This window comes from Suncus etruscus, chromosome 1 (genome assembly GCF_024139225.1).
Source record: "Suncus etruscus isolate mSunEtr1 chromosome 1, mSunEtr1.pri.cur, whole genome shotgun sequence".
In the NCBI taxonomy this organism is placed as follows: domain Eukaryota; kingdom Metazoa; phylum Chordata; class Mammalia; order Eulipotyphla; family Soricidae; genus Suncus; species Suncus etruscus.
In genome coordinates this window covers 63,059,973-63,084,195 of record NC_064848.1, presented here as the reverse complement: position 1 = coordinate 63,084,195, position 24,223 = coordinate 63,059,973, and the positions used below count along the sequence as shown (strand labels likewise).

At 45.0% G+C, this 24,223-nt stretch overlaps 1 protein-coding gene and 1 pseudogene across 1 annotated transcript in view; both read left to right on the top strand.

The window, feature by feature from the left end:
• The window catches only part of PAX5 (paired box 5), a 182,891-nt gene that overhangs the window by 56,312 nt on the left and 102,356 nt on the right, over positions 1-24,223 (top strand). The window contains exon 6 of the mRNA XM_049773776.1: positions 9,927-10,102. Within this exon, the coding sequence (XP_049629733.1) occupies positions 9,927-10,102 (176 nt within the window). The remainder of the gene's footprint in view (positions 1-9,926; positions 10,103-24,223) is intronic.
• Positions 2,143-3,156, top strand: LOC126012561 (60S ribosomal protein L34-like; annotated as a pseudogene).

Sequence of the window (24,223 nt, the reverse complement as noted above, 5' to 3'; positions counted from 1 at the left end):
CTAGATAGGACTTTGGAGTGCCTGGGGAATAGTCTGTGAGTTTGGTGCTGGGGATGACTGAAGGGGTGGCCCTGATGGGAGGGGCTGATCACCGTTTTTCTCTGGAGGGAGTGGGCTTTGTCAGGAGGGAACCTTGGGAGAATTTTCCTGGTGGAATTGATGATGACAGCTGCTAACTTCTGCCAGGCACAGTGCAAAGCAATGACAGGCATCATCTCTGAATCCTTATAAAGACCCCAGGGATTGTCCCACCTACTGCTATTCCCAGTTTACAGGCAAGGAAAAGAAGGCTTCAATTTGGCATGAAGATCAAACGGAGAAGAAGAAAAGGAAAGAAGGCATTTGCTTGCACATGGCTGACCCTGGTTTGATCCTTGGCACCACATATGGTTCTCTAAGCACCTCTACCAGGGATCCATGAGCACTGAGCCAGGAATAATAGCCCCTCAACAAGAGCAAAGGGAGTAGAAAGAATGAGGTAGAAGAAAAGAGATCCAGGTGCCAATCTCAGTCAGCCTCGCTGAGCCTTGATTTTCCAGCCTGTGAACAGGCCTGGGAGCATTTCATGCACAGCTGTTCTGAGGAACAGTTAAGTATGCAAAACTATTGGGGATCTGAGTATATAATACAGCACGTAGGGTGTTTACTTTGCACATGTTTGACCTGGGTTCGGTCTTCAGCATCCCTTATAGAACCTGGAGTGATCCCTGAGCACAGAGCCTCAAGAAGAGTAACCCTCTCCACCAACACTGCTGTGCATCCCTCCCCAACCCAAACCAAACCAAACACAAAACAAACAAAAGGGTGAAACCAGCAGGGGTGAGCAAAACCTGTGTTCTTCTCTCGAACCCTCTGTTTGTCTTGCTAGTTCATCCCACAACAAACCCACTTCCCTGTCCCTGTTACATAGCTTTACCTCCAAAACCTTGGGGGGACATTCTGGGCCTAGTGCTGTGTCCTTGGCAAACTCTCACTGCTTCTCAGTTTCTGAAAGCTTGTAAATGGGCATGATCTGCCTTGTCATAGTCTCAGTTTTATAGATTTCTTTCAGAATCTTCTATAGAAACTCTCTGAGAGGAATTACCTCAGTTCCCCAGCACCCTTGAAGTGTTGGAAATTCCCCAGAATGCATGAATTCAGTCTTCCTAGCTCCTTGACTCCAGACTCCTATAGCAGATGGACTGCCTGGCTCTGACATTGTCTTTGTAGGGTGAGGCAGGTGTGAGTGGTTAGTTGTGTCCTGTGGTTGGAAGCAACAGACTGGTTGGTTATCAGCCACCAGTGCACTGGAGGAGGCATTCCTTAGAGTAATGTGGGGTCTACTGCAGTGTATAGAAGGATGCAATTGTAGGGCTATTCCTACAATTTAAAAAAAGATTAAGGGGGCCTTAGTACAGTGGATTGGGCACTTGCCTTGTACTTGGCTGACCTGGGTTCTGTCCTTGCCACTCCATATGGACCCCTGCACAATGCTGGAAGTGATGCTTGAGAACAAAGTCAGGAACAAGCCTTGAGCACAGGTAGGTATGGCTCCCAAACAAAACAAAAAAAGAAACTCCCCCAAAAAGTTAAAGGTAAATATTTTTCAGTATATATATAGGTAGGAAGGGATAGTAGGAAGCATTTTTTTCTTGTCTTCTTTCTCCCAGAAATCCCCAACAGAATTACTTCCTCCATGTGTCTCCCTAAGTTGAATATTGTCAAAGAGGACAGTACCTGGTGGTAGGCAGGGCCATTGCTGAGGGGTGGGATGAATATTGAGGGTGGTTCCCCACTAAGACTACATATATAAGTCCCATGGGAGAAGTAAAGCTCATTAATTCTATTCAGTGGACAGTGGACAGAATTGAGGTGGTTTGTGGGAAAGAAATGCCTAACCCCAGCTCCTCATTCATTGAGGGGAGCCCTAAAGACTTTAAAGGGAAGGAAAATTGTCTGGGCTCACACAGTAAGGCAGAGTTGGGGTGAGAAACTAGATCTGTTGTCTCTTAACCCTTTTCCTCAGTGGGCACTGCCCCTCCCAAGTATGCTAGAAGCAAATATGCAAAGGCAGGACATTGTGCCTCAGGCCTGAAATGGACACTGAGCACTTCCAGAAAGGCCAGAGGCCTGTTCTGGGATGGTGTCTTTACGACCTACAGGATGGTTCAGCATTTGACTTACTGTTGTCAACTTTCCTACAATACAGCTGCCAAAAATCTAGGCTGTTCTAACCCCTAGGAAATAGGATTGTTTATCTTCATACCAAAACATTTGGGAAGGCTCCGATGTCTACATTAGTGTGTGGCCAGGCCAACTTTGAAGAGTTGGTGCCATGAGGCCTAAAATTCTTAAGAGGCTGTCTAAAACAAACAAACAAAAATATGTCAGAAAGGCTTATCATGGTTCCATGTCCAAGACAGCATCAAGTGTACTTTCTCTATTGAGGAGCAGAAAATCATCCTGAAAGTGTTGAAGGCACAAGCAGAGTCAGAAAGCAAAATAATAGGGGGCTGGCACAGTGGCGCTAGAGGTAAGGTGTCTGCTTTGCCAGCGCTAGCTTAGGACGGACTGCGGTTCGATCCCCCGGTGTCCCATATGGTCCCCCAAGCCAGGAGCGACTTCTGAGCGCACAGCTAGGAGTAACCCCTGGGCGTTACCAAGTGTGGCCCAAAAACTAAAAGAAAAAAAAGAAAGCAAAATAATAATAAAAAAAAGAAGCTTTTGTGAAGAATAAAATCAAAGGATTGATCTTTTAGAGAAAAAATAAAGGAATGAAGAAGAAAGGCAGGGAGAGAAGGAGGGAGGGAAAAGAAAAGAAAGGAAAGGAGTGCCAAGCCAGCGCCTTCACCCCACTTCCTTTCCTGGGGTTCCAGGCTGGGTTGTCTGCCACAGGCCACAATGCCAGAAGGGATTATGGAGATGCTTGTTTGTTTTTGTTTTTCTCCCCTTCCTTTGGAGCATCTGCAGACATAAAACACATGATGATTTTCAGAGAAACAAGCCAGAACCCTCAAAGAAAAAATGCAAAAACCCCTGAAACTGCTGTGCTCTGAAGAAAATGCAATGGGTTTATGATCTTTTAAGATACACAAGAGACAGCTTTCTCTTGACAGATGGGAATCTGAGGCTACTTTGCTTCCTCCCCCCTTTGCGTGACCAGACCTGATTGTGTAAAGCTTTTAGCTTCAGAGCCGGGTTGTGAATAACATTGGTTTAACCTGAAATTTAAAGCCGGCATTTCTTTGCTCCCTGAGACGGGCTTCCTGCTCCTTGCTCCCCTGAAGCTAGCTTCCAGAATGTTAATTCTACGAGCCATGGTTGACTAGGCCCAGCACTCGGTCTATTACATATTATTTGATTTGGAGCAGGAAAAAAGAAAGATTTAAAGATACCATGCCCCCTGTATACCTTTGTAGTCGTGCCCGTGTCTGGCCACATATTTAAGCATACCATTCACACAGTAAGTCCCGATTTTTCTCCCTGGAATAAAATGCATCCGAGCATTTCTGTAGCTTGTCTATAATATAACTGGGCTCACCAATGAAGCTGGTCAGTATCTTTGGGCTTCAGATGAGAGATGCTGTGTCTTCTGTGGGAGGTGGGAAGTATAGACTACCCTGTGCAGGGAATCATTTTCTGGCATTCAGTTCTATTTATTTTTGGCTCACTCACACCCAGTAATGTTCAGTACCTATTCCTGGTTCTGTGCTCAGGAGTGACCCCTGGCAATCCTTTGGACCAGGGGTCCTCAAACTTTTTAAACAGGGGGCCAGTTCACTGTCCCTCAGACCATTGGAGGGTCTGACTATAGTAAAAACAAAACTTATGAATGAATTCTTATGCACACTGCATATATCTTATTTTGCAATGAAGAAACAAAACAGATACAAATACAATATGTGGCCTGCGGGCCATAGTTTGAGGACCACTGCTTTTGGACCAATGAAATGGTGCCAGAGATCAAACTAGGGTTGAATGTATGAAAGGTGAATGCCTTAAATCCTGTACTATTTCTCTGGCTTACTAGCATTCAGCCTTGTCACTGTCTTGGAGTGTGTTAGTGGTTGGTATAGCTCATCCTCTAGGTGCACCATTATAGACAGTGTTCTCAAGATACCCTTGGCCTCTTTGAGTATTTGTGTTGATGACAGAGTTACCTTTCCTGGTCTGAATATGTTCCTGGGAATTTTTACCTTTGCCACCGAAAAGAGCTCCACAAAAAAAGGACTGTACCAGTGTTTGCCCATTGATCTATACCCAGTATTCACACAGCATCTGTTCAGTATGGTTGGCATAGGGAAATATGGTTGGTTGAATCAATGAATGAAGTCAGAAAGAGGGATCCTCAGCACTGCAGGCAGATCAGACCTTCATGTGAAGATGGCCACCACCTGCATTCTTAACATACTTACTTATCTATAAGCAATCCCTATGGAGGAGAGGACTTATCTTCTCACCAACTAGGTAGTAGGGCACTATGAGAATGAAGGTATCAAAGAGGTCATCTCGTAGATCAGGGTTGGGGAGGTGAGAGGAGGTGAGGAGATGAGGTGCCTGGTGCAGGAAGACCTCCCACAATAGGTGGCCGAGGGACTCACAGGCTGTGTTTGAACTGGCCAAGGTGCTCAAGTTAATGAGGAAAGTCTAACACTCCTTATAGTTGGCTCCATTGTGGCCCACAAGCCAACCCCATGCCTCACATTACAAGTTTGCACAGATGTGAAATCTTGAAGCTGGCTCCTTGTCTTTCCAAAAGATGGGAGACAGCAGACCCAGGCTTCATCCCTAATATCACATGCACTCCCCCAGCATTGCCAGGTACAGCTTTGGAGGTCTCCGGCACTACTGAGATGGCCTGAGAAATCTCCGTGGCGGGCCTGAGTAGAGAGAGCTCTTGTACTGGACTGCCAGACTGGTTGGTGGATAATGCTGGTGGGGACTCCTGAGCACTGCTCTCCCTCTCACATAAAGCACATAAAGATGAGGCTTGGGAGTGGGATTTTGCAGATTCAGATAGAACTTAAGGGTCAGTGACTCATAAACAGGGGTTGATCATGGGGATAGCAGTTGTTTCTGTGTCTAGCACCCACAGAATGTGGCTCCTGCCTCATTCTCTCCATGGCTGCATAGCCTCTGGCCCTGCTCTGCCACCAAGATCTTTATATCATCCAGAAGGCACCTGTCCGTTCTCCCTCCCTCTGCTAGCTCTGGTATGCCATCTGTACAATGCACTTTGCCTGCCAACCCCTTATCTTCTACTTTCAGTCTGACTATAACGTCCCTGACTCCTCTCATGAGGTGACATCTTCTGGTCTATTGTACCATTGTACATGGGCATATTTCAAAACTTTTCTACCTATGTTAATTATGATTTGTGTTTGAGAATGAATTGCCCTTACTTCCCTTATTTTTAATTTTTTTTTTGTTTTTTTTGGGTCACACCTGGCAGCACTCAGGGGTTATTCCTGGCTCTACACTCAGAAATCGCTCCTTGCAGGCTTGGGGGACCATATGGGTTTCTGGGATTCGAACCACTGTCCCTCTGCGTCTAAGGCAAATGCCTTATCACTATGCTATCTCTCCGGCCCCACTCACCTTATTTTTGATTTTAGGGCCACACCTGGCGGTGCTCAGTGTTTACTCCTGATTCTACACTCGGGTTTATTTCTGGCAGGCTCAGGGGACCAATAGGGATGCTGGAGATCAAACCCACATTGGCTACATGCAAGGCAAACGCCCTACTGCTGTACTATCTCCCTCCTTTTTTTTAAGAGGCCTTTTTGGAGTGGTTTTCCCTTTGTTGTGATCTTGATAGCGGGGTCGGGCTGTGGCACTCACATATCATTGTTGTGCCCACCAAGGGGGTGCACTCCCTTAGTTGTGTAGTATTCCTGGGGGTTACTGTAGAGATCACACACATGGCCACCAGGAGGCACATTCTTTTAGCATAGTCCTGGTGGGGGTGACTGCAATGGTCACACAAGTGCCCACCAGGGGGCGCACTCCCTTAGCTATAGTGTTGGTGGGGGTGACTGCAATGGTCACATAAGTGCCCACCAGGGGGCACACTCCCTTAGCTGTTGTGCTGGTGGGGGTGACGGTAGTGGGTCACGCACACATCTTCCAGGGGATGCACTCTTTTAGCTATAGTGTTGGTATGAATGTGGGGTGGTTATTGCTGTATCACCAGGGGGTGCACTTCCTGGCTATTGTACTCATGCATCTTTTTTATTTTTTAGTTGTGAACCTCTCCTTGTGGAGCCAGAGATCACAGAGGGTAGAACTGCCAGACACAAAGAGAGTTGTCAGAACCCTATTCTGTGCACATGACACCCCCAAGGATTGAACTTGTAGCTTGAAAGCTTGTGAGTCAGGTGCTCTGTGCTGCCAAGCTATCTTCTGGGTCTAGCTGGCCTTCCTTGATTGGAAAGAAGGTCCACTCTTGGAAATCTCTCCTCTTAATAATTATTGCCTAATATAAAAGTTTTATCAAAATTTATTGGGTGAGACTGAGGAGATAGTACAGTGGCAAGGCACTTGTCTTGCGAGTGGCTGACCCTGGTTTGATTCCCAGCATCACATATAGTCTCTGTGAAGCACCACCAGGAGTGCCCCCTAAGTACTGGATGTGGTCCCTAAAAATATTTGTTGGATGAATGAATACATGATGATTATGATTGTCCTGAGCCTTCTTTTTTTTGGGGGGGGGGCCACACCCGGGGGTGCTCAGGGGTTACTCCTGGCTGTCTGCTCAGAAATAGCTCCTGGCAGCCTCGGGGGACCATATGGGACACCAGGACTCGAACCAACCACCTTTGGTCCTGGATCGGCTGCTTGCAAGGCAAACGCCGCTGTGCTATCTCTTCGGGCCCGTCCTGAGCCTTCTTAAGGAAGTGGTGACTTTCTACTTTTGTTCAAACACCTCTCTCACTGTTACGGGAACAGGTGAAAGTGTAGACTGGCCTGACAGCCCCCAAATCCTTCCATTCTGGAGTGAGGCTAGCAAAGAGTGTGCCCCAATCTGCAAGTTTCCATATGGACATCTGAGAAGCTGAACCTTCCCAGTGCTATTCTGACTTTTAGGAAGTCAGAACAGGAGGCAGTGAGCCCCATAGGGCCACCCTGAGGCCAAGGGTTGTGTAGTGTCTTTGGGGCATAGCCTCTGAGGACCCATGTGCATTTAAATTGTGCACGAACCTTGAATTGGTAGTGGGTCCTTCTTAGCCACCAGATAGTAACCTGGCCCTTGGCATACCTCCTTTGTAGGTGACTTTTCCTTTGTAAGAAGCCTTTCTTAGGTGTCTGAGGCCTGGCTGGTAGTGTGGGGCTGAGCATTTGAGGTGGAAGTGGTGGGCAGGGAGATGCCTCTTCACAGCAGTGTGGCTCCTGATTGGGCATTGAGGCCAAGGGCCAGCTTTGACAGGAGTTAGGGAGGTGTGCTGCAGGGCAGGGGTTAGGGAAAGAGGATTTGTCCGTTCAGCCCTCTCCCTGTGTGTGTCTGTTTTGTGTTGTCTATGTGTCTCTGTGTGTTGTGTGTCTGTGTGTCTGTGTTTTTGTATGTGTCTATGTGCATTCATATCTCTGTGTTGTGTCTATGTGTCTGTAAGTGTGGTGTATATATACATGTGCTGTCTATATCTCTGTATGTGTGTCTGTGTATATATGTGCATATGTGTGTTCATGTTTTTTTTTTGTGTGTGTGTGTGCCTCTGTGTGTATATATGTCTGATCTATATGTGCAAGAAGGTCTTTGATGGGTGCCATCCCTGGGAAGAACAGTGCTAGGTGCAGACAGGCTGTGAGCCCCATATCCTGCTAGCCTCACTCCTTTTCGGAATGGTGACCCTGGGGGGTTGTTCAGGGTTCAGAACTAGTGACCTGTGATATGGAAGGCCATGTGTCACTGTAGGCAGGAGGAGAGGGTGCAGAGATGATAACCCTGTGTCATCTCAGATCCCCCTGGAGAAAATTATGGGGGTTCTGTGGAGCTCATGCTGGGGGAAGCCTGAGCAGAGTATGCTGGTGGGGCTGGATGGGTCTGAGTGTAGGGGTGCCTATAGCAGGAGATCTCACATTCACTGGCAGTAGAACATCACTTGGGGCATGTCTCTGGTCAACCTGGAGCAAGGCCTGGGATCCTAGTGGCAGCTGGGGAATGTGGTGACCTTGGAATGCCCCCAAAACCATTGTTCTCTCTCTCTGTTCAGAGTATTCAGGAGGCCTGGAGATCTTCCCGATGGTTCTGTTTTTTTTTTTTTTTGTTTGTTTTGTTTTTTGGTTTTTGGGCCACACCCGGCAGTGCTCAGGGGTTACTCCTGGCTGTCTGCTCAGAAATAGCTCCTGGCAGGCACGGGGGACCATATGGGACACCGGGATTTGAACCAACCACCTTTGGTCCAGGATTGGCTGCTTGCAAGGCAAACGCTGCTGTGCTATCTCTCCGGGCCCACCAATGGTTCTCTGTTAACCAGGCTGCAGGTTCCACACGAGGGCTGGAAGATACAGTGCGGCTTGCCTCTACAGTGCCACCTCAGCAATGCTTGGGGACCATATGGTGCCAGGGATTAAGCTGGGGTCATCTGGATGCCAGGCAGGCTCCTTAACCCCTATATTTTCTCTCCAGACCTCAGTTTTTAAAAAATTGATAACTCATAATAGTCTATTTAAAAATGTAAGCATCATAATCAAAGACAGGCTTAGTATGAATAGGAAACAATAAATAAAACATGAATCCAAGACTTTTCCTTTTCATTTAGTTTGTTAGTTTGTTTTTATTTTGGGGTCACACCTAGTGATGCTCAAGCACTATTCCTGGCTCTGTACTCCAGAATTATTCCTGATGGTGCTTGGGGCACTTTATAGTATGCTGGGGTTTGAACCCAGTCACATGCAATGCAAATGTTTTACCTGCTGTACTATTTTTCTGTCTCTAGCCTATATGTTTTTGACTAGAAATATTTTTAAAGTTTTGCAGCAAAGCTAAACAATCCTGGGGCTAGAGCAGTAATACAGTAGGTAAGGTGCTTGTCTTTTGTGCAGTTGGTTGGCCCTGGCATCCCCTATAGTTCTCTGGCATCTCCAGAAGTTATCTGAGTTCAGAGTCAGGAGTAAGACTTGAGCCCTCAAACTTACAGAAACAAACAATGTATCACAGATAAACAAGCTCCAAAGTTAGGACACTGGAGTGATGTGGGTCTGGAAGCAAATGCTGATACAGGAAATAATCCATACACACCGAAGAATGTGAAATGGACTCAGGAATCCCAACACACAAGCCTTCTACTCCTCTAAGAAGCAAGCAGCTCAGTGGGAGAAATCTGGAAGTGCAAGAGCACATTATTTATTTATTGGATATTTCTAGGGAAGAATCAAACCATACCCTAGAGTGGTGATTAACTGATCTAAATACCAATCCAGGGTGCTACATTCAAAGATGTTCCCAACCATTGAGTAACAAGGCATATACTGAGTGGGATGGCTTCTGGTTAATCTAACATCTCACAGTTGTGTGACCAATAATAGAAAACCCTAACACTCCAAGATTTGTTTGAGCCAGGGTCCTGATTCAGTGATTTAATGACTGGTAAGGGCATCTGCTATGGGACAAAAGTGTTCCTGGGGATTACTGTAGGAGTGGCTGTGGCACACTTGTTATCTAGAGCTTTAGCACTCAGGCCCATCTGCAGAATGGGGGAAAGACATTCTATCCACTGGGGTCATCGTGAGAATGGGGTCAAGCATGCAGTTCTACACTGACCAGATGGGAGACATTTCTTAGCCTCCCTGCTCCCCATGTCCTCATCCTATTGGTGTTCTGACTTGTCCAGGAGATGCTGGGTGTGTGTGGGCCCTCAGACCCCTTTTCCTAGTCCTGGGTTTCGCATGCCTTTCTTTGGCCTCTTACATGACCTCCACCCTCCTCTCCTCTCTCTTATCCCCCGAAGGTATTCAGGAGTCACCTGTGCCCAATGGCCACTCATTGGGGGGCAGAGATTTCCTTCGGAAGCAGATGCGGGGGGACCTGTTCACGCAGCAGCAGCTGGAGGTGCTGGACCGTGTGTTTGAGAGACAGCACTACTCGGACATCTTCACCACCACGGAGCCCATCAAGCCTGAGCAGGTATGACACCCATTCATGGTCACCACCCCCCAGTGCAGCCTGGCTTGAAACTCTGACAAGGTTTTTCATAGTCTACAGCCAACTGTGGGCAGACACAGTGTCTACCAAGCTGGGAGGACCTGAGGTTTGGGGTCTGGTCCCTCTGTGCCTTGGCACCTCTGTCTCTCCAACTTTTCAGGATGCTCTGCTATCCCCATGTGGCATGTTTCTCAAGCTCTTGGCTTGGGGTGGGTGATGATCTTGGTTGCTCACAGTGCTCCTAGATCATTGTTTCTGCAGCAGGGTTAAGTGGAGAGCTGATAAACTGTCTAGCCACAGCCCACACATTGCGGTTGGTATGCGCCCCTGAGCACCCTCTGGACAGCTCTCCTGGCCTGGTCTGGGGCTGAATTTCAAGTGTCCCCTTGGCTGTCATTCCAGTGGGAAGGGAGGCAGGAACAGGATGGGTTTTAGGAGAGGGACCTGTGGTATATGAGAGATGGCCTGCTCTTGTCAGCCCTCAAGATTCTGATTTTTTCCCCCTACAAGCAGTGGTATCTCCCCACTAATGTGAGATACTGACATGAACTAGGCAGAGTTGAGCCTGTAAGGCCACCAGTGTATTTGAGCCACAGGTGAGAAATATTGGAGTCCTGGATTTTAGAGAGAAGAGATTTTTCTCCACGCACAGCCTCTCATTGCTCAGAGCACTTTCGAGAGGTGGGAGAAAGGAAAGGAATGCAACTGTGAGAAGTTCTGTGGACCCATCTTCCCCCTTTCTTCTCAGCATTGATAAAGTCACTTTATCAATTCTGAATTTTAGAACTAACTGAGCCCAGGAAGACAAGCTTCCCAGTCCTTCACTGTTTCAGATGCCCAGGTTTGTCTGAGGTTGTACTGTCAGTGTGGTGATGGAGGAGGGCTAGGTTTCTGCCCTCAGCCGGCTTCCACCCCATGAAGCCTCTGATATTAGCATGAAGCCTGTAGTGTTTCTTTCAGACATTCATGGGGAGAGGCCACACATTCCCAGGGCTCTCACAATTTGCACAGAAACTCAGAGTTGTCTTTTGCTTGGCTTCCAATTCTCAGAAAGAGTGGGCAGGGATTCCTGGTCTTCCTCATTGAGAGGGTTCAGACATCTGTGCCCTCCCTTGTATAGACATTCATACCCTCATTCAGCCAACAGACTTCTTGGCTGTGAGCCTGGCCCAAAGCCAGGCACTCTGGGGAGGAAGGAAGCTTCCAGCAGCAGCTCTGCTTGCCCACAGCCTCCCGGGGGCAGTGTGACAAAAATTCAGATGCTGCAAGGCAGGTAAGGGAGAAGGCTCTGTGGGCCCCCAGGAATGGATGTGGCCTGTGGGAAGCATTTAAGGGAATGAAAAAAAGCACAAACCAACAGACCCACTATAAGATGGTCCCCTGACAGGCCAGGAGACCTGAATAATGAACCACGAGCATTTCTCAGGGCTCTTGGACACCTAGTGTCCTTCAGCATGAGGCGGACACATGGGGGCTCAGGGGTGAGCTTGTACTGGGCTAATGACTGACTCAGTGTTTTCTGGCTAATCAGCTTCACCTCCTCGTGATGTGCTGTAATGAGAAGCGATGGAAGGTGAGGCCATGGGGCCGCTGGGCATGCACACAGGCACTGGACTATGAATGACATCCCTGTGCCCGGTTCCCAGTCACTCTGGACAAATTGGTGACTGAGCAATGGGGTCATAGGCAGGAAGGGGATGCGGCAAGGGTACAGGTTGCTCCCGCTGATCCTCTGCTTTGCTTTGGGAACCCTTGGTTGGGGTGGCTGGACTGACCTCTCTCATGGAACAGCTCAGCTGTCTTTGTGTCTGCAGGATATGGGGGTCTCAGCTGTGATTTGCTGTCAGTGACATTTTTTAAAATAATATCTTATTTAAGCACCTTTTTTTCCTTGTTTGCTTTTGATTTTTGGGCCACACCCAGTGGAGCTCAGGGGTTACTCTTGGATCTGCACTTAGAAATCGCTTCTGGCTCGGGGAACCATATAGGATGCTAGGGATCGAACCCAGGTCCGTCCTGGGTCAACTGCTTGCAAGGCAAATGCCCTACCATTGTGCTACCACTCTGGCTCCTATTTAAGCACTTTGATTACAGATATGATTGTAGTTGGATTTCAGTCATATAAAGAACACCCCCCTTCACCAGTGCAACATTCCCATCACCAGTACCCCCATCTTCCCACCCACCCCCACTGCCTGTATTCAAGACAGGCATTCTACTTATCTCACTCATTAAAATTGTTATGGTAGTTGTCAGTGTAGTTATTTCTCTAACTGCCTTCACCACTCTTTGTGGTGAACTTCATATTGTGAGATGGTCCTTCTGGTCCTTATCTCTATTGTCTCTGGGCATTATTCAATAATGTCTTTTATTTTTCTTATAACCCATAGATGAGTGAGTCTATTCTGTGTCTATCTTCCTTCGACTTATTTCACTCAGCACAATAGATTCCATGTACATCCATGAATAAAAAAATTTCATATCTTCATTTCTCCTGATGGCTGCATAATATTCCAATGTATTTCTTTAGCCATTCATCTGTTGAAAGACATCTTTGTTGTTTCCAGAGTTTGGCTATTGTAAATAGCACTGGATTGATTATAGGTGTGAGGAAAGCATTTTTGTGTTGGATTTTTTGTGTTCCTAGGGTATATCCCAGCACTAGTATAGCTGGATCATATGGGAGTTCAATTTTCAGTTTTTTGAGGAATCTCCATATTGTTTTCCATAAAGGCTGGACTAGATGGCATTCCCACCAATAGTGAATGAGAGTTCCTTTCTCTCCACATCACCACCAGCATTGGTTGTTCTTGTTTTTTGTGATGTGTGCCAGTCTCTCTGGCATGAGATGGTACCACATTGTTGTTTTGATTTGCATCTTCTTGATGATTAGTGATATGGAGCATTTTTTCATGTGCCTTTTGGTCATTTGTATTTCTTCTTTGAAAAATTGTTTATTTCTTCTCCCCATTTTTTGATGAGGTTAGATGTTTCTTTCTTGTTAAGTTCTGTCAGTACGGGCCTGGAGAGATAGCACAGTGGCATTTGCCTTGCAAGCAGCCGACCCAGGACCAAAGGTGGTTGGTTCGAATCCCGGTGTCCCATATGGTCCCCCGTGCCTGCCAGGAGTTATTTCTGAGCAGACAGCCAGGAGTAACCCCTGAGCACTGCCGGGTGTGGCCCAAAAACAAAAAAAAAAAAAAAAAAAAGTTCTGTCAGTACCTTGTATATTTTTGATATTAGCCCCTTATCTGATGGATATTCAGTTAATAGTTTCACCCATTCTGTGGATGGCTTTTGTATCTTTGGCACTATTTACTTTGAGGTGCAGAAGTTTCTCAGCTTAATATAGTCCCATCTATTTAATCTCTGCTTCCACTTGTTTGGAGAGTGTTATTCTCCTTGAAGATGCCTTTAGTCTCAATGTTATGGAGTGTTTTAACTATGTGTTGTAATATATACCTTATGGTTTCAGGCCTGATTTCAAGGTCTTTAGTCTATTTGGATTTGACCTTGTGCATGGAGGTCTGAGTTTTCTCTTTTTGCAAGTGGCTGACTAAGTGTGCCAACACCATTTGTTGAAGAGGCTTTCCTTCCATTTTGCATTTTTTGCCCTTTTATCAAAGATTAATAGATTGTATGCCTGGGGAACATTTTCTGAATACTCAAGTATATTCCACTGAGTAGGGTCTATCTTTATTCCAATACCATTCTATTTTTATGACTATAGCTTTGTAATACAATTTAAAGTTGGAGAAAGTCATGCCTCCCATATTCCCTTTCTCAAGGGTTGCTCTAGCTATTTGCAGATGTTTATTATTCCAAATGAATTTCAGGAGTGTTTGATCCACTTCTTTGAAGAATGCATGGCTATCATTAGAGGGATTACACTAAATCTGTACAATGCGTTGGGGAGTATTGCCATTTTAATGATGTTAATTTTCCCAATCCATGAGCAGGGTATGTGTCTCCATTTCCTTGTATCCTCATTTATTTCCTTTTTTGTTTGTTTTTGTGTTTTTGTGTTTTTTTTGTTTTTTATTTGTTTTTGTGTTTTTTTTTATTTTTTTGTTTGTTTGGTGTTCATTTTGTATTGTTTTTGTGCCGAAACCCAGAAATGACTCATTCATTTCTTAAATCAGGGTTTTGTAGTTTTCTTTATATATGTCCTTCACCTCTTTAGTTAAGTTGATTTCAAGATATTTGAGTCATGTGACACTAATTGGATGGGACTGTTGGTCTTTTTTTTTTTTGTTTTGTTTTGGTTTTGGGTCATACCCGGCAGCACTGAGGGGTTATTTCTGGCTCTATGCTCAGAAATCGCTCCTGGCAGGCTCGGGGGACCATATGGGATGCTGGGATTCGAACCACCGACCTTCTACATGCAAGGCAAATGCCTTATCTCCATGCTATCTCTTCGGCCTGGATTGTTTTTGTTTAAATGCTTATTTCTTCTCTATCATTATTTGTGTACAAGAAGGCCATTGATTTTTGCATGTTAATTTTGTAGCCTGACACTTTGCTATATGAATCTATTGTTTTTAGAAGCTTTTGGTAGAGTCTTTAGGGTTTTCATCTGCAAACAGTGACAGCTTGATTTCTTCCTTTCCTATCTGAATGCCCTTGATATCTTTTTCTTGCCTAATCGCTATGGCAAGAACTTTAAGCACTAAGTTGAATAGGGGTGGTGAGAGAGGGACTGTCAGTGACATTGTATAGCCTGGCAAGGAGGAAAGAACATTTAGTCATCCAGGATTGAAGGTGTTTTACAGGGTTCCTCAATCTTCTTATAGCTTCAGGTCGTCACTGGTCCTGCACATAGGTCTAGGGACCAGCAGTGATAACAGAGTCAGAGAGTAGTGGGTTCCAAGCTTCCTGTTCCTACAGACAGCCCTGCTCCATGGACCCACCATTAAACACCACTGGTCACACTGCTCTGCCCCATTGAGCAGGCCACCTTTCCTCTGCACCTTTGTTTCCACCTGGGGGTAATAGTGACTGTAAGAGTGGAGGTGCAACCTAACGTTAGTGCCCTTGCTCACCCTGGCATTCCCTGCCTACAATCCCATCTTTCCCAGCTATTCTCACTGGCTGTGTCATGGGATGCTAGTGTAAGCTGGTGGCAGAGATTACTAACTCTGTTTCCAGAATGGAAACAGTTAAAATTTTTTTTCCAGATTGTTCATCCCCAAGTTCAAGCACAGGGGCTCTGTACTTGTCAAAGCACCACTAAGATACAATTTGATCTCAGGATCATATTGGGTTTTCATTTTGGGCAAGACATTGTCTAGGGGGCTATATGTCACCAAATGATCTAGAACCTTTTTTTTGACAGGCTGGTTTGCAGATGGGGTCTTTGGTAGAGCCTGAGTTGTGCCCCAACCTGGCTGGTCAGACTCTCCTCTGTCCCCCAGGCTACCTGCCCATGGGGAGAACATTCTTTCTTCAAGACCAACCTGGGGTCTGATCTGTCAGTCTTAGCAGCCAGCTCAGAGCCACCCACATCTCACATGTTGTCTCTGTTCCCATCAGGCTCTGTTCTGGGCAGGTACCAGAAGCTGAGCAAGTTCCTAGATTTGCTAGTGTCGGAAGGAATTAAAATGCTCTCTCTCTCTTCTCTCTCTCTCTCTCTCTCTCTCTCTCTCTCTCTCTCTCTCTCTATATATATATATATATATATATATATATATATATATATATATATATACACATATACAGTCTCACACTCAGAAATACACAGTTATCACACATACTCTCTCCTGGGGTAATGGAACGCTTCTTTTCACAGCATTTATTGAAAAAACAATTCTGTTGTCACCACATGGGGAGTGAGTAAAAATCAGCTTGTAGGAGAAGAGAAAGAGAAGAAAAAAAAAAAAGAAAGACACCAGTATGGGCGGCTGGTGTTTCCGGCGGCGAATCCGTGTCAGTAAACTCGCCTTGACTCCCTGTCGAGGCGGGAGCTCACTCTGCTCTGGCCGTGGCTGCTGCCCTGCGCAGCCTGCCGCCGTATTTACTCTCGGCAGACTATTAACCAACACCAGGCTATTAATCTGGCTTTTGAGCCTTCACTAAAGCCCATAAAAGCTCACAGTTGTCAAATGGAGTTCATTTTAATTTCCTTTCAATCACAGTAAATTATTCAGGTGATAAATCAGCTGGAGCAGCCTCCTGGCTGTAATAGAAACCCTAATTCCTGGCTAATTATCCAGCCCATTGCTGCCAACAGATCAATACGGGCGCAAAATGGAACGGGCCCAGGGCCCTCCCTCCCATCGGGCTGGAGGCCGAGAGACAGCTGGGGAAGGGGTTGTGCCACTGACCTCCCAGGAAGTTCAAAGGTCACCAGGGTTAAATGGGTGAAGGCCTGTCCCTTGTCTGGCGCAAGCTACCAGAACTGCCTCCTGCTGTCCTGAGAGGCTCTGCCCCCTGGGTGGTGGCGGCGCTGCAGTGGTCAGCAGCTGCCTCATGCCAGGAAGGGCCAGTTTGTGTTTTCAAGCATGACAGCTCGCTCCTTGGGGGGTGATGGCCTGAGGTGCACCCAGGTCAGACAGGGACCTGGGCTGTGGGGAACAGTGGAGTGTCAGGTGCTTATGCTTCCTTCAGGGGTCACTTTGTTCCCTGGTGAGCCTGACCCCACTGGGAAAATGAGGTTAGGGAGGAAAGGAAGTAAGGTGCCATCGTCTGTCTGTCCAACTGAGAAAGGAGGAGAGCTTCCTGGCAGAGAGGCTGTGAGCAGTGTGCTGGTACATGGAAAGGGCAGAAGTGAACAGGGAGAACTTTGTGGAAGGCAGAGGAACAGCGTGGACCCAGGCATGAAGGTAGGAAGGAGTTTGGGCAGCAGGTCTAGGTGGATGGAATCAGATGCATAAAGGCGACTTAGGAACATGGCACTGGAGAAGCTGAAAATGAGCCACCAGGTACTGGTGTGTTCTTGGGAACAGTCTGGCCTGGACTTCCTGTCCTGGAATTAGTCTGTACCAGGTCTCCTGCTGCTCCTGCCCTGGCTCTAGACTAGGGTATCTCCTCTGACACATTGTTGCTGAGAACTCCTCAAGGTTCACCTGGAATGAAATCTAGGCCACTTCTTTACAATCTTCACTGCCTTCCTTGTCTCCTGCTTGTCACAAGTTGCCCTGGCGGTGACCAGGCAATGCAGTTCTTCTCTTCTTCACACTCTCACTGCAAGTTCCTGCTGCCTTCTCCCTGTGGGTAAGAATCTTTCATGTCCTTTCCCAGCCCACATAGGCACATATCAGCTGCCATTGACCTACCTCCTGTGTTACTTCATGAATGTGTTGGGTTCTAGTCATTAGTAGTTTCTTAATTTTATTCATTTTATTTTTCAGGGGGCTGCACCCAGTAGTGCTCAGGGCTTACTCCTGACTCGGGGATTATTCCTGGTAATGGGGACCTAGGTAGTGCCAACCTGAGCTATTCATATGTTAGGCAAGTTCCTTGCCCACTAAACAATCTCTTTGCCTCTTACTGCTTTTTTTAGTTGTATGTTTATTTTTTTGTTTTTGGGCCACACCCAGTGACACTCCTGGCTATGTGCTCAGAAATATCCTGGTTTGGGGGACCATATGGGATGCTGGGGACCGAACTGAGGTCCGTACTGAGTCAGCCATGTGTAAGGCAAACGCCCTACCACTGCACTATCACTCTGGCCCTTGCCCCTTACTGTTTTTAGTTAGAATACCTTGGGGGGCTTTGTTTTTGTTCTTCACCACACCTGTAATGCTCAGGGATTATATCTGTCTCTGCACTCAGGAATTACTCCTGGCTGTACTCAGGGAGACTTATGGGATGAGACCTGGGGATAGAACCCAAATTGGCAGTATGCAAGGCAAGTGCCAGACCTGCTGTACTATCACTCTGGCTCCCTAAAGTTCTAATCCTTTTCTTTTTGGGTCATACCCAGTGTTGCTCAGGGGCTTACTCCTAGAGCTTTTGTTGCTTAGGAGTTGCTCCTACTGGTGACTGCAGTGCTGCAGATTGAGTTTAGGCCCCTACATGTATGCAGCCTCTTGAGTACCCTGGCCCCTCGAGCTCCCTGGTCCTTTTATAGTAATTGTAGGGACTGTTCATTCATCTCTGGCTCTGTCTGAGGAGAGAGTCTGCCTTGCCTCATCTCTTGACAAAGTCATACTTCCTTAGCTGTATAGATGGTGTACTTGAGGCGGAGTGAGAGTGCACTATCTTAGGTGCACACAGGAAGTACAGAGCAAAGATGGAAAGCACCAGAGCCCAGCCTAGTGGCACCAGGTCATCCCTGTCACTGCACAATCAGGTTGATTATTGCAGGGGAGCAGTTTCCTTGGACTAAATGTGGCAGCTCGGTGGACTCCTCCTGGGAATGAAGCATAAGCCAGGCAGTGTCACACAGCTTCTGTGTGCATTTATGGAACAGAGGTCTGGGCTGATTGCTGTCCTGTTCTACTCTGACCTGCTTTTGCTCCCCTCACTGTTCATCCCTTCCCCGTGGGACTGTGCTCAGCACTAGGCTCCTCCCTTGCACACACAGTAGAGGTTGTTCACCAGAGATCATTGATTGTTCTTTCCAAGTAGGGACAAATGGAAAAATGGAGACTATTTGGCTGGTTGAAGGGAAGGCGTGTGTGTGTGTGTGTGTGTGTGTGTGTGTGTGTGTGTGTGTGTGTGTGTGTGTGTGTAGTATGAATAGAAAAGGAGTCAAACTAAGGGAGCTTTCTAACAGCCCAAATTTTCTAATGGTGAAATGGGTCTTTGTGAGATCATGAGTACTCCATTTTTGGGGCATGTAAGCAGAATCTCCTTTTCTGTATATGTTCTAGTAGAAAAATCCACTGAAGTGAGACCTGGAAGGTAGCTTTGTAGATTAAAGTATCTGTCCTATGATCTTGAGACTACAAATTGTGTTTATTGCTTGGCATTTTATTTGGTTTGATGGGGTGCTGATGTGGATACTCATCTCCTACCTCTTACTATGCAGCTTTTTTTTTTTTTTTTTTTTTTTGGTTTTGGGGCCATACCCGGTGACGCTCAGGGATTACTTCTGGCTATGCACTCCGAAGTCGCTCCTGGCTTGGGGGACCATATGGGACACCAGGGGATTGAACCGCAGTCTGTTCTAGGCTAGCACTGGCAAGGCAGACACCTTACCTCTAGCGCCACCACACAGGCCCCCCTATGCAGCTTTTAAAGTATTTTCCAAACAGTTGTTCTGAGTTTTTTTTTTTGGAGAGTCACACCTGGTAATTATTAGGGGTTACTCCTGACTATGCACACAGGAATCACTCCTGGCAGTGCTTGAGAGCCATATGTGATACTGGGGATCAAACATGCTGGGATCATGTACCCTATCTATTGTGCTATCTTTCTGACCCTTAGTCTGAGTATTCTTTTTCAATGGATGAAATGTGAGGAGGGTATATTTTCCCCAAAACAATATATTTGCTACTATTTGAATGATGGGGAATATTTGTTCACAACCACATCCCCACCCCAAAAGTGGCCACAGTGTTAGGAGGGTGAGGCACCTTGGCTTTTGTGAAGCCTGTGTGGTTGTCACTTCTCCTTGGGAGGCGCTTTTCTGCCGTTGAGGTCAAAGATTGGATGGGTCATCATTGAGAGCCATTCCTGCTCTAACATTCTGTGGGAGATAAAACAAATGGAAATCCATCTCTTATTTTATTTTGAATTGTTTATGTTTCTTTTTCCCGTCTACTCCAGTCTTTGATGACAGGTAAGTGCTGTGTATGTGGGGCTTAAAGATTACAAGTGAATTGTCAAAGAGCTGCCTGGGATATTCTTTCATTCATTTATTCATTCATTCATCCAAGAAATTTTTACAGATATGTCATGACAGTGACATTGACCACCTGTGCTATGCTGTGTGCATAAAGTAACAGCAATAAATACAGCTGAGGGGAAGTGTAAAGGACTTTCTGGCAGAGATATTCTAAATGAAGCTAGCCCATTTTGACAATTAAAAAGAAAAGAGAGGGACTGGAGAGATGGGATAGCAGGTAGGATGTTTGCCTTGCATAAGGCTGACCTAGCTTCAATCCCAGGCAACCTTACCCCTCCCAAAAGTGATCCTTGAGCATAGAGCCAGAATTGAGCTTTGAGCACAGCTAGGTGTGACCTCCCAAAATCTTGTCCTCAATTTTTTTAAATGAAAGAAGAAAAAAAAAAACTAGTCCTATAGTTTGTTTGCTGTATTGGAAATTGGCAATTGGACTTGTATTTTTATTCACAAGATTTAAAAATACTTTTATTGTTTTATTATTTAAGGTTTTTTACTCACTAGAATATGGTCCTCTGAAGTGGCTTCAATAATTTGATGCCCAGGCTGGAGAGATTGCACAGCAGTAGGGCATTTGCCTTGCAAGCAGCCAATCTAGGACGGATGGTGGTTCGAATCCCGGCATCCCATATGGTCCCCAAGTCTACCAGGATTGACTTCTGAGCACAGAGTCAGGAGTAACCCCTGAGCACTGCTGGGTGTGACCCCCGCCCCCCAAAAAAACAAAAAACAAAATAATAATTTGATCCCATTAGCAATGAAAAAAAATAGGTGGGCCCGGTGAGATAGCACAGCGGCGTTTGCCTTGCAAGCAGCCGATCCAGGACCAAAGGTGGTTGGTTTGAATCCCGGTGTCCCATATGGTCCCCCGTGCCTGCCAGGAGCTATTTCTGAGCAGACAGCCAGGAGTAACCCCTGAGCATCGCCGGGTGTGACCCAAAAACCAAAAAAAAAAAAAAAAAGGTACCACATAAAATTTAAAAGATATTTCATGGCAAAATAAACCTTCACCCAACTAAACTGGAGAAAATATTTGTTCAATACATTAGATAAAGGGATAAAGAGCTATTACTCAAGGTATATAAAAAAACTTCACAAAACTCAACAACCTAAAATGAATAATCCCACTAAAAATGGGAAGAGGATCTGAACAGATGCTTACCTGAAAAGGACATATAAATAGCCAGTAAGCATTTGAAAAAAGTGTTGGTTATCACTTGTATTCAGATAAATTCAAATTAAAACAATAATGATCTATTATCTTACACCAGTGGGAATGACCAGTATCAGAAGACTGGAAACAGCTAATGTTGGCAGGAGTGTGGTGAAAAAGGAACCTCATTCACTACTGGTGTGAATGTCTTTTTTAAAATAATTTTTTTGTAATTTATTTAAGTACCGTGATCACAAAAATATTCATAGTTGGGGTTCAGTCATCGATTGTACACCACCCTTCACCAATGTAACTTTCTTGCCACCAATGTTCCCCATCGCCCTCCTCCCCCACCCTTTGCCTGTCTTCAGGTCAGGCATTCTAGTTCTCTCTCACTATCATTGGCATGGTAGATGTCAGTGCAGTTATTTCTCTAACTGCCCTTATCATTTTTTGTGGTAAGCTTCATATTATGGGCTAGTCCTTCCAGCCCTTATCTCTATTGTCTCTGGGTATTATTACCATGCTGTCCTTTATTTCTTCTTAAATTTCACAGATGAGTGAGACTATTCTGTACCTTAAATTTCACAGATGAGTGAGACTATTCTGTACCTATCTCTCTCCCTCTGACTCATTGCACTCATCATGATAGTCTCCATGATCATCCTCCACTCAGTTTCTTTCCTTCTCCTCGCTATACTCTGGGGTCAAGGGTGTAGAACAGAACTATTGAAGAACATATATCATTTGGGGCTGGAGAAATAGCACATCAGTAGGGTGTTTGCCTTCCACGCAGCCGATCCAGGACAAATGGTGGTTAGAATTCTGGCATCCCATATGGTACCCCGTGCCTGCCAGGAGTGATTTCTGAGCACAGAGCCAAGAATAACTCCTGAGTGCCTCCAGGTGTGATCCAAATATCCAAAGGAAAAAAAAAGAATATATATATCATTAGACTGAAGAAACATACTATATCCCAAACAAGTTAGTTAAAAATAAATATCAGCTAAAATTTTAACAAAATTGAGTAACACCAAAGACAAAAATTATAAAAGCATTCTTATGAAGAAGAGAAAGAATTTGTTTAACAAATAGAAAATAGCTCTGAAAGGTGTTTGCCTTGCATCCCACCCAATCCAGTTTGAATTCTCCTGCATCACATGTGGCCTCAAAGCACCACCAGATGTCACTTATGAACACAGAACAAGAACTAGTCTGAATACCATCTATTGTGCCACAAAAACCAGTCCCCTCCCCCATCAAAAGAAAACAGATTGGGAGTGGGCTGGTCTGAATTCTAAGATTCTAATATTTCCAGAAAAAGGATAGATATATTGATAAACTTCAGAAATTCTTTTGGCTTTTTTTTTTGGGTCACAACTGGTGATGCTCAGGAATTACACCTGGTAGTGTTTGGGGGGACCATCTGGGATGCCGATGGTTGAATCCAGGTCAGCCATATACAAAGCAAGAACCCTACCTACTGTACTATCCCTTTGGCACAAGATATAGTAATAAGGTCTATATCTGGTTCTGCCAAGGATGCAGGTGAGTAAACTAAAGGCATTATAGTTGAATATATAACTTCTAAGTCAGAAAAAGCAAAACAGACATTTATAGAATATTAAGTGACTCCAGATCAGGGGACAAGAAAGATTTAGGGGCTGGTAAGATAGCTCAGGAGTAAAGCAAAGACAAGAACCTCAATTTGATCCCCAGCACATACCAGGTCCTCAAATAACACTGGAAGAGGACTTATAAACAATAAAACTTGAAAAGAATAGTGACTAAAAATACAATATCAGATGATAGGTGGTAGGAATAAATAAAAATATTTGAGTAGTCTTAGTAAATATAAATAGATTGTATTTGCCAAATGATACATTTTACAAGTATATAGATAAAAAAACATAAATTGGAAAAATGCTAAACAAAATTTAATAGATTATTGCCACTCTCAGGTGAAATTAATACTTCCTCAAAGGAAATGGGGTCATTACTTTACAAATGTAAAAATTTGTAGGTAGATATAACAAAATCTCAAAATATTTGCTTTATTATTATTATTTTTTTAAGGGCCACAGAAAACAGAATTTTATTACATCCTCAATATTACTCAGTAATGCACCCAAGTAGCTCTTGGGTTAGTCCTGTGAATAGAAAAATAAATTTTGACAAACTATGCCAATTGCTCTGTTATTGTGCCTGTTATCTTTAGTGTTTATGATGTTAATCTTTCAGAGTTCTCATTGTTATTTACTTTATTATTTTAAATTTTATTACTTTATTTAAACACTTTGGTTTCCAACATTGCTCATAATGCAGTTGCTTCTGACATTCAGTGTGCCAACACCAATCCCACTGCCAGCGTAACATTCCCTGCAACTGTGTCCCCAGTTTCCCACCCTCACTCAAGCCTGCCCCCTTGGCAGGTATGAATAACTTACACAATATTGTTGGAAACAACTAAATGGTAGTGAAATTACCATTATTATCAAGGGTAGATCTTAAAGCTAAGCAGAGTGATAAAAAAACTTCACTAAAAGAAAACTTGTGAAAATTATTATATCTCACAATGGGATCATTCAGACATTGCCAGTTTACTAAGCTGTTTGTTGATAGTTGAACATTCTGTGTTACTGATTTTATTTGTTGAGCTTAGGTTGTTTCAATGATAATTTCATATATAATTTGGAGTCATCCTACTGGGATGTTAGTATTGAATCATTTGGAAGTGTTGCACAGCTGCCTATGTGGCTGAGCACTCCATGAATTTCAGGATCTATAGAACTGAAAGATCTAAAGAGCTGACATGTGTGTGGTTGTTGTGTGATGTGGGTGTGACTGGCATAGCTGCCAGAAGCATGGAGGGTCAGGGTAATACTGCCTGTCAGATTCTGAGAAAATCCTGGAAGACCTCAGCTCCTAAATAGACATGTCTGGAGTTTTTGTCAGGTAGGTGTCTCTGCTGAGATTAGTGGAAAAGCAGTGAAGTTGGGTCATTGGCATGACCATTCGTTGTGGTGTGTGTTTGTGTTGATGCAGAGGATTCAGAAGAGCAAGCATGAGGTGGGAACTTGTTCCACCCACCTACTGAGGTGCTTTATAGTTAGTTATCAGCTTTAAATCTCAAAATATTTAAAACAAAAGTGGTCAATGA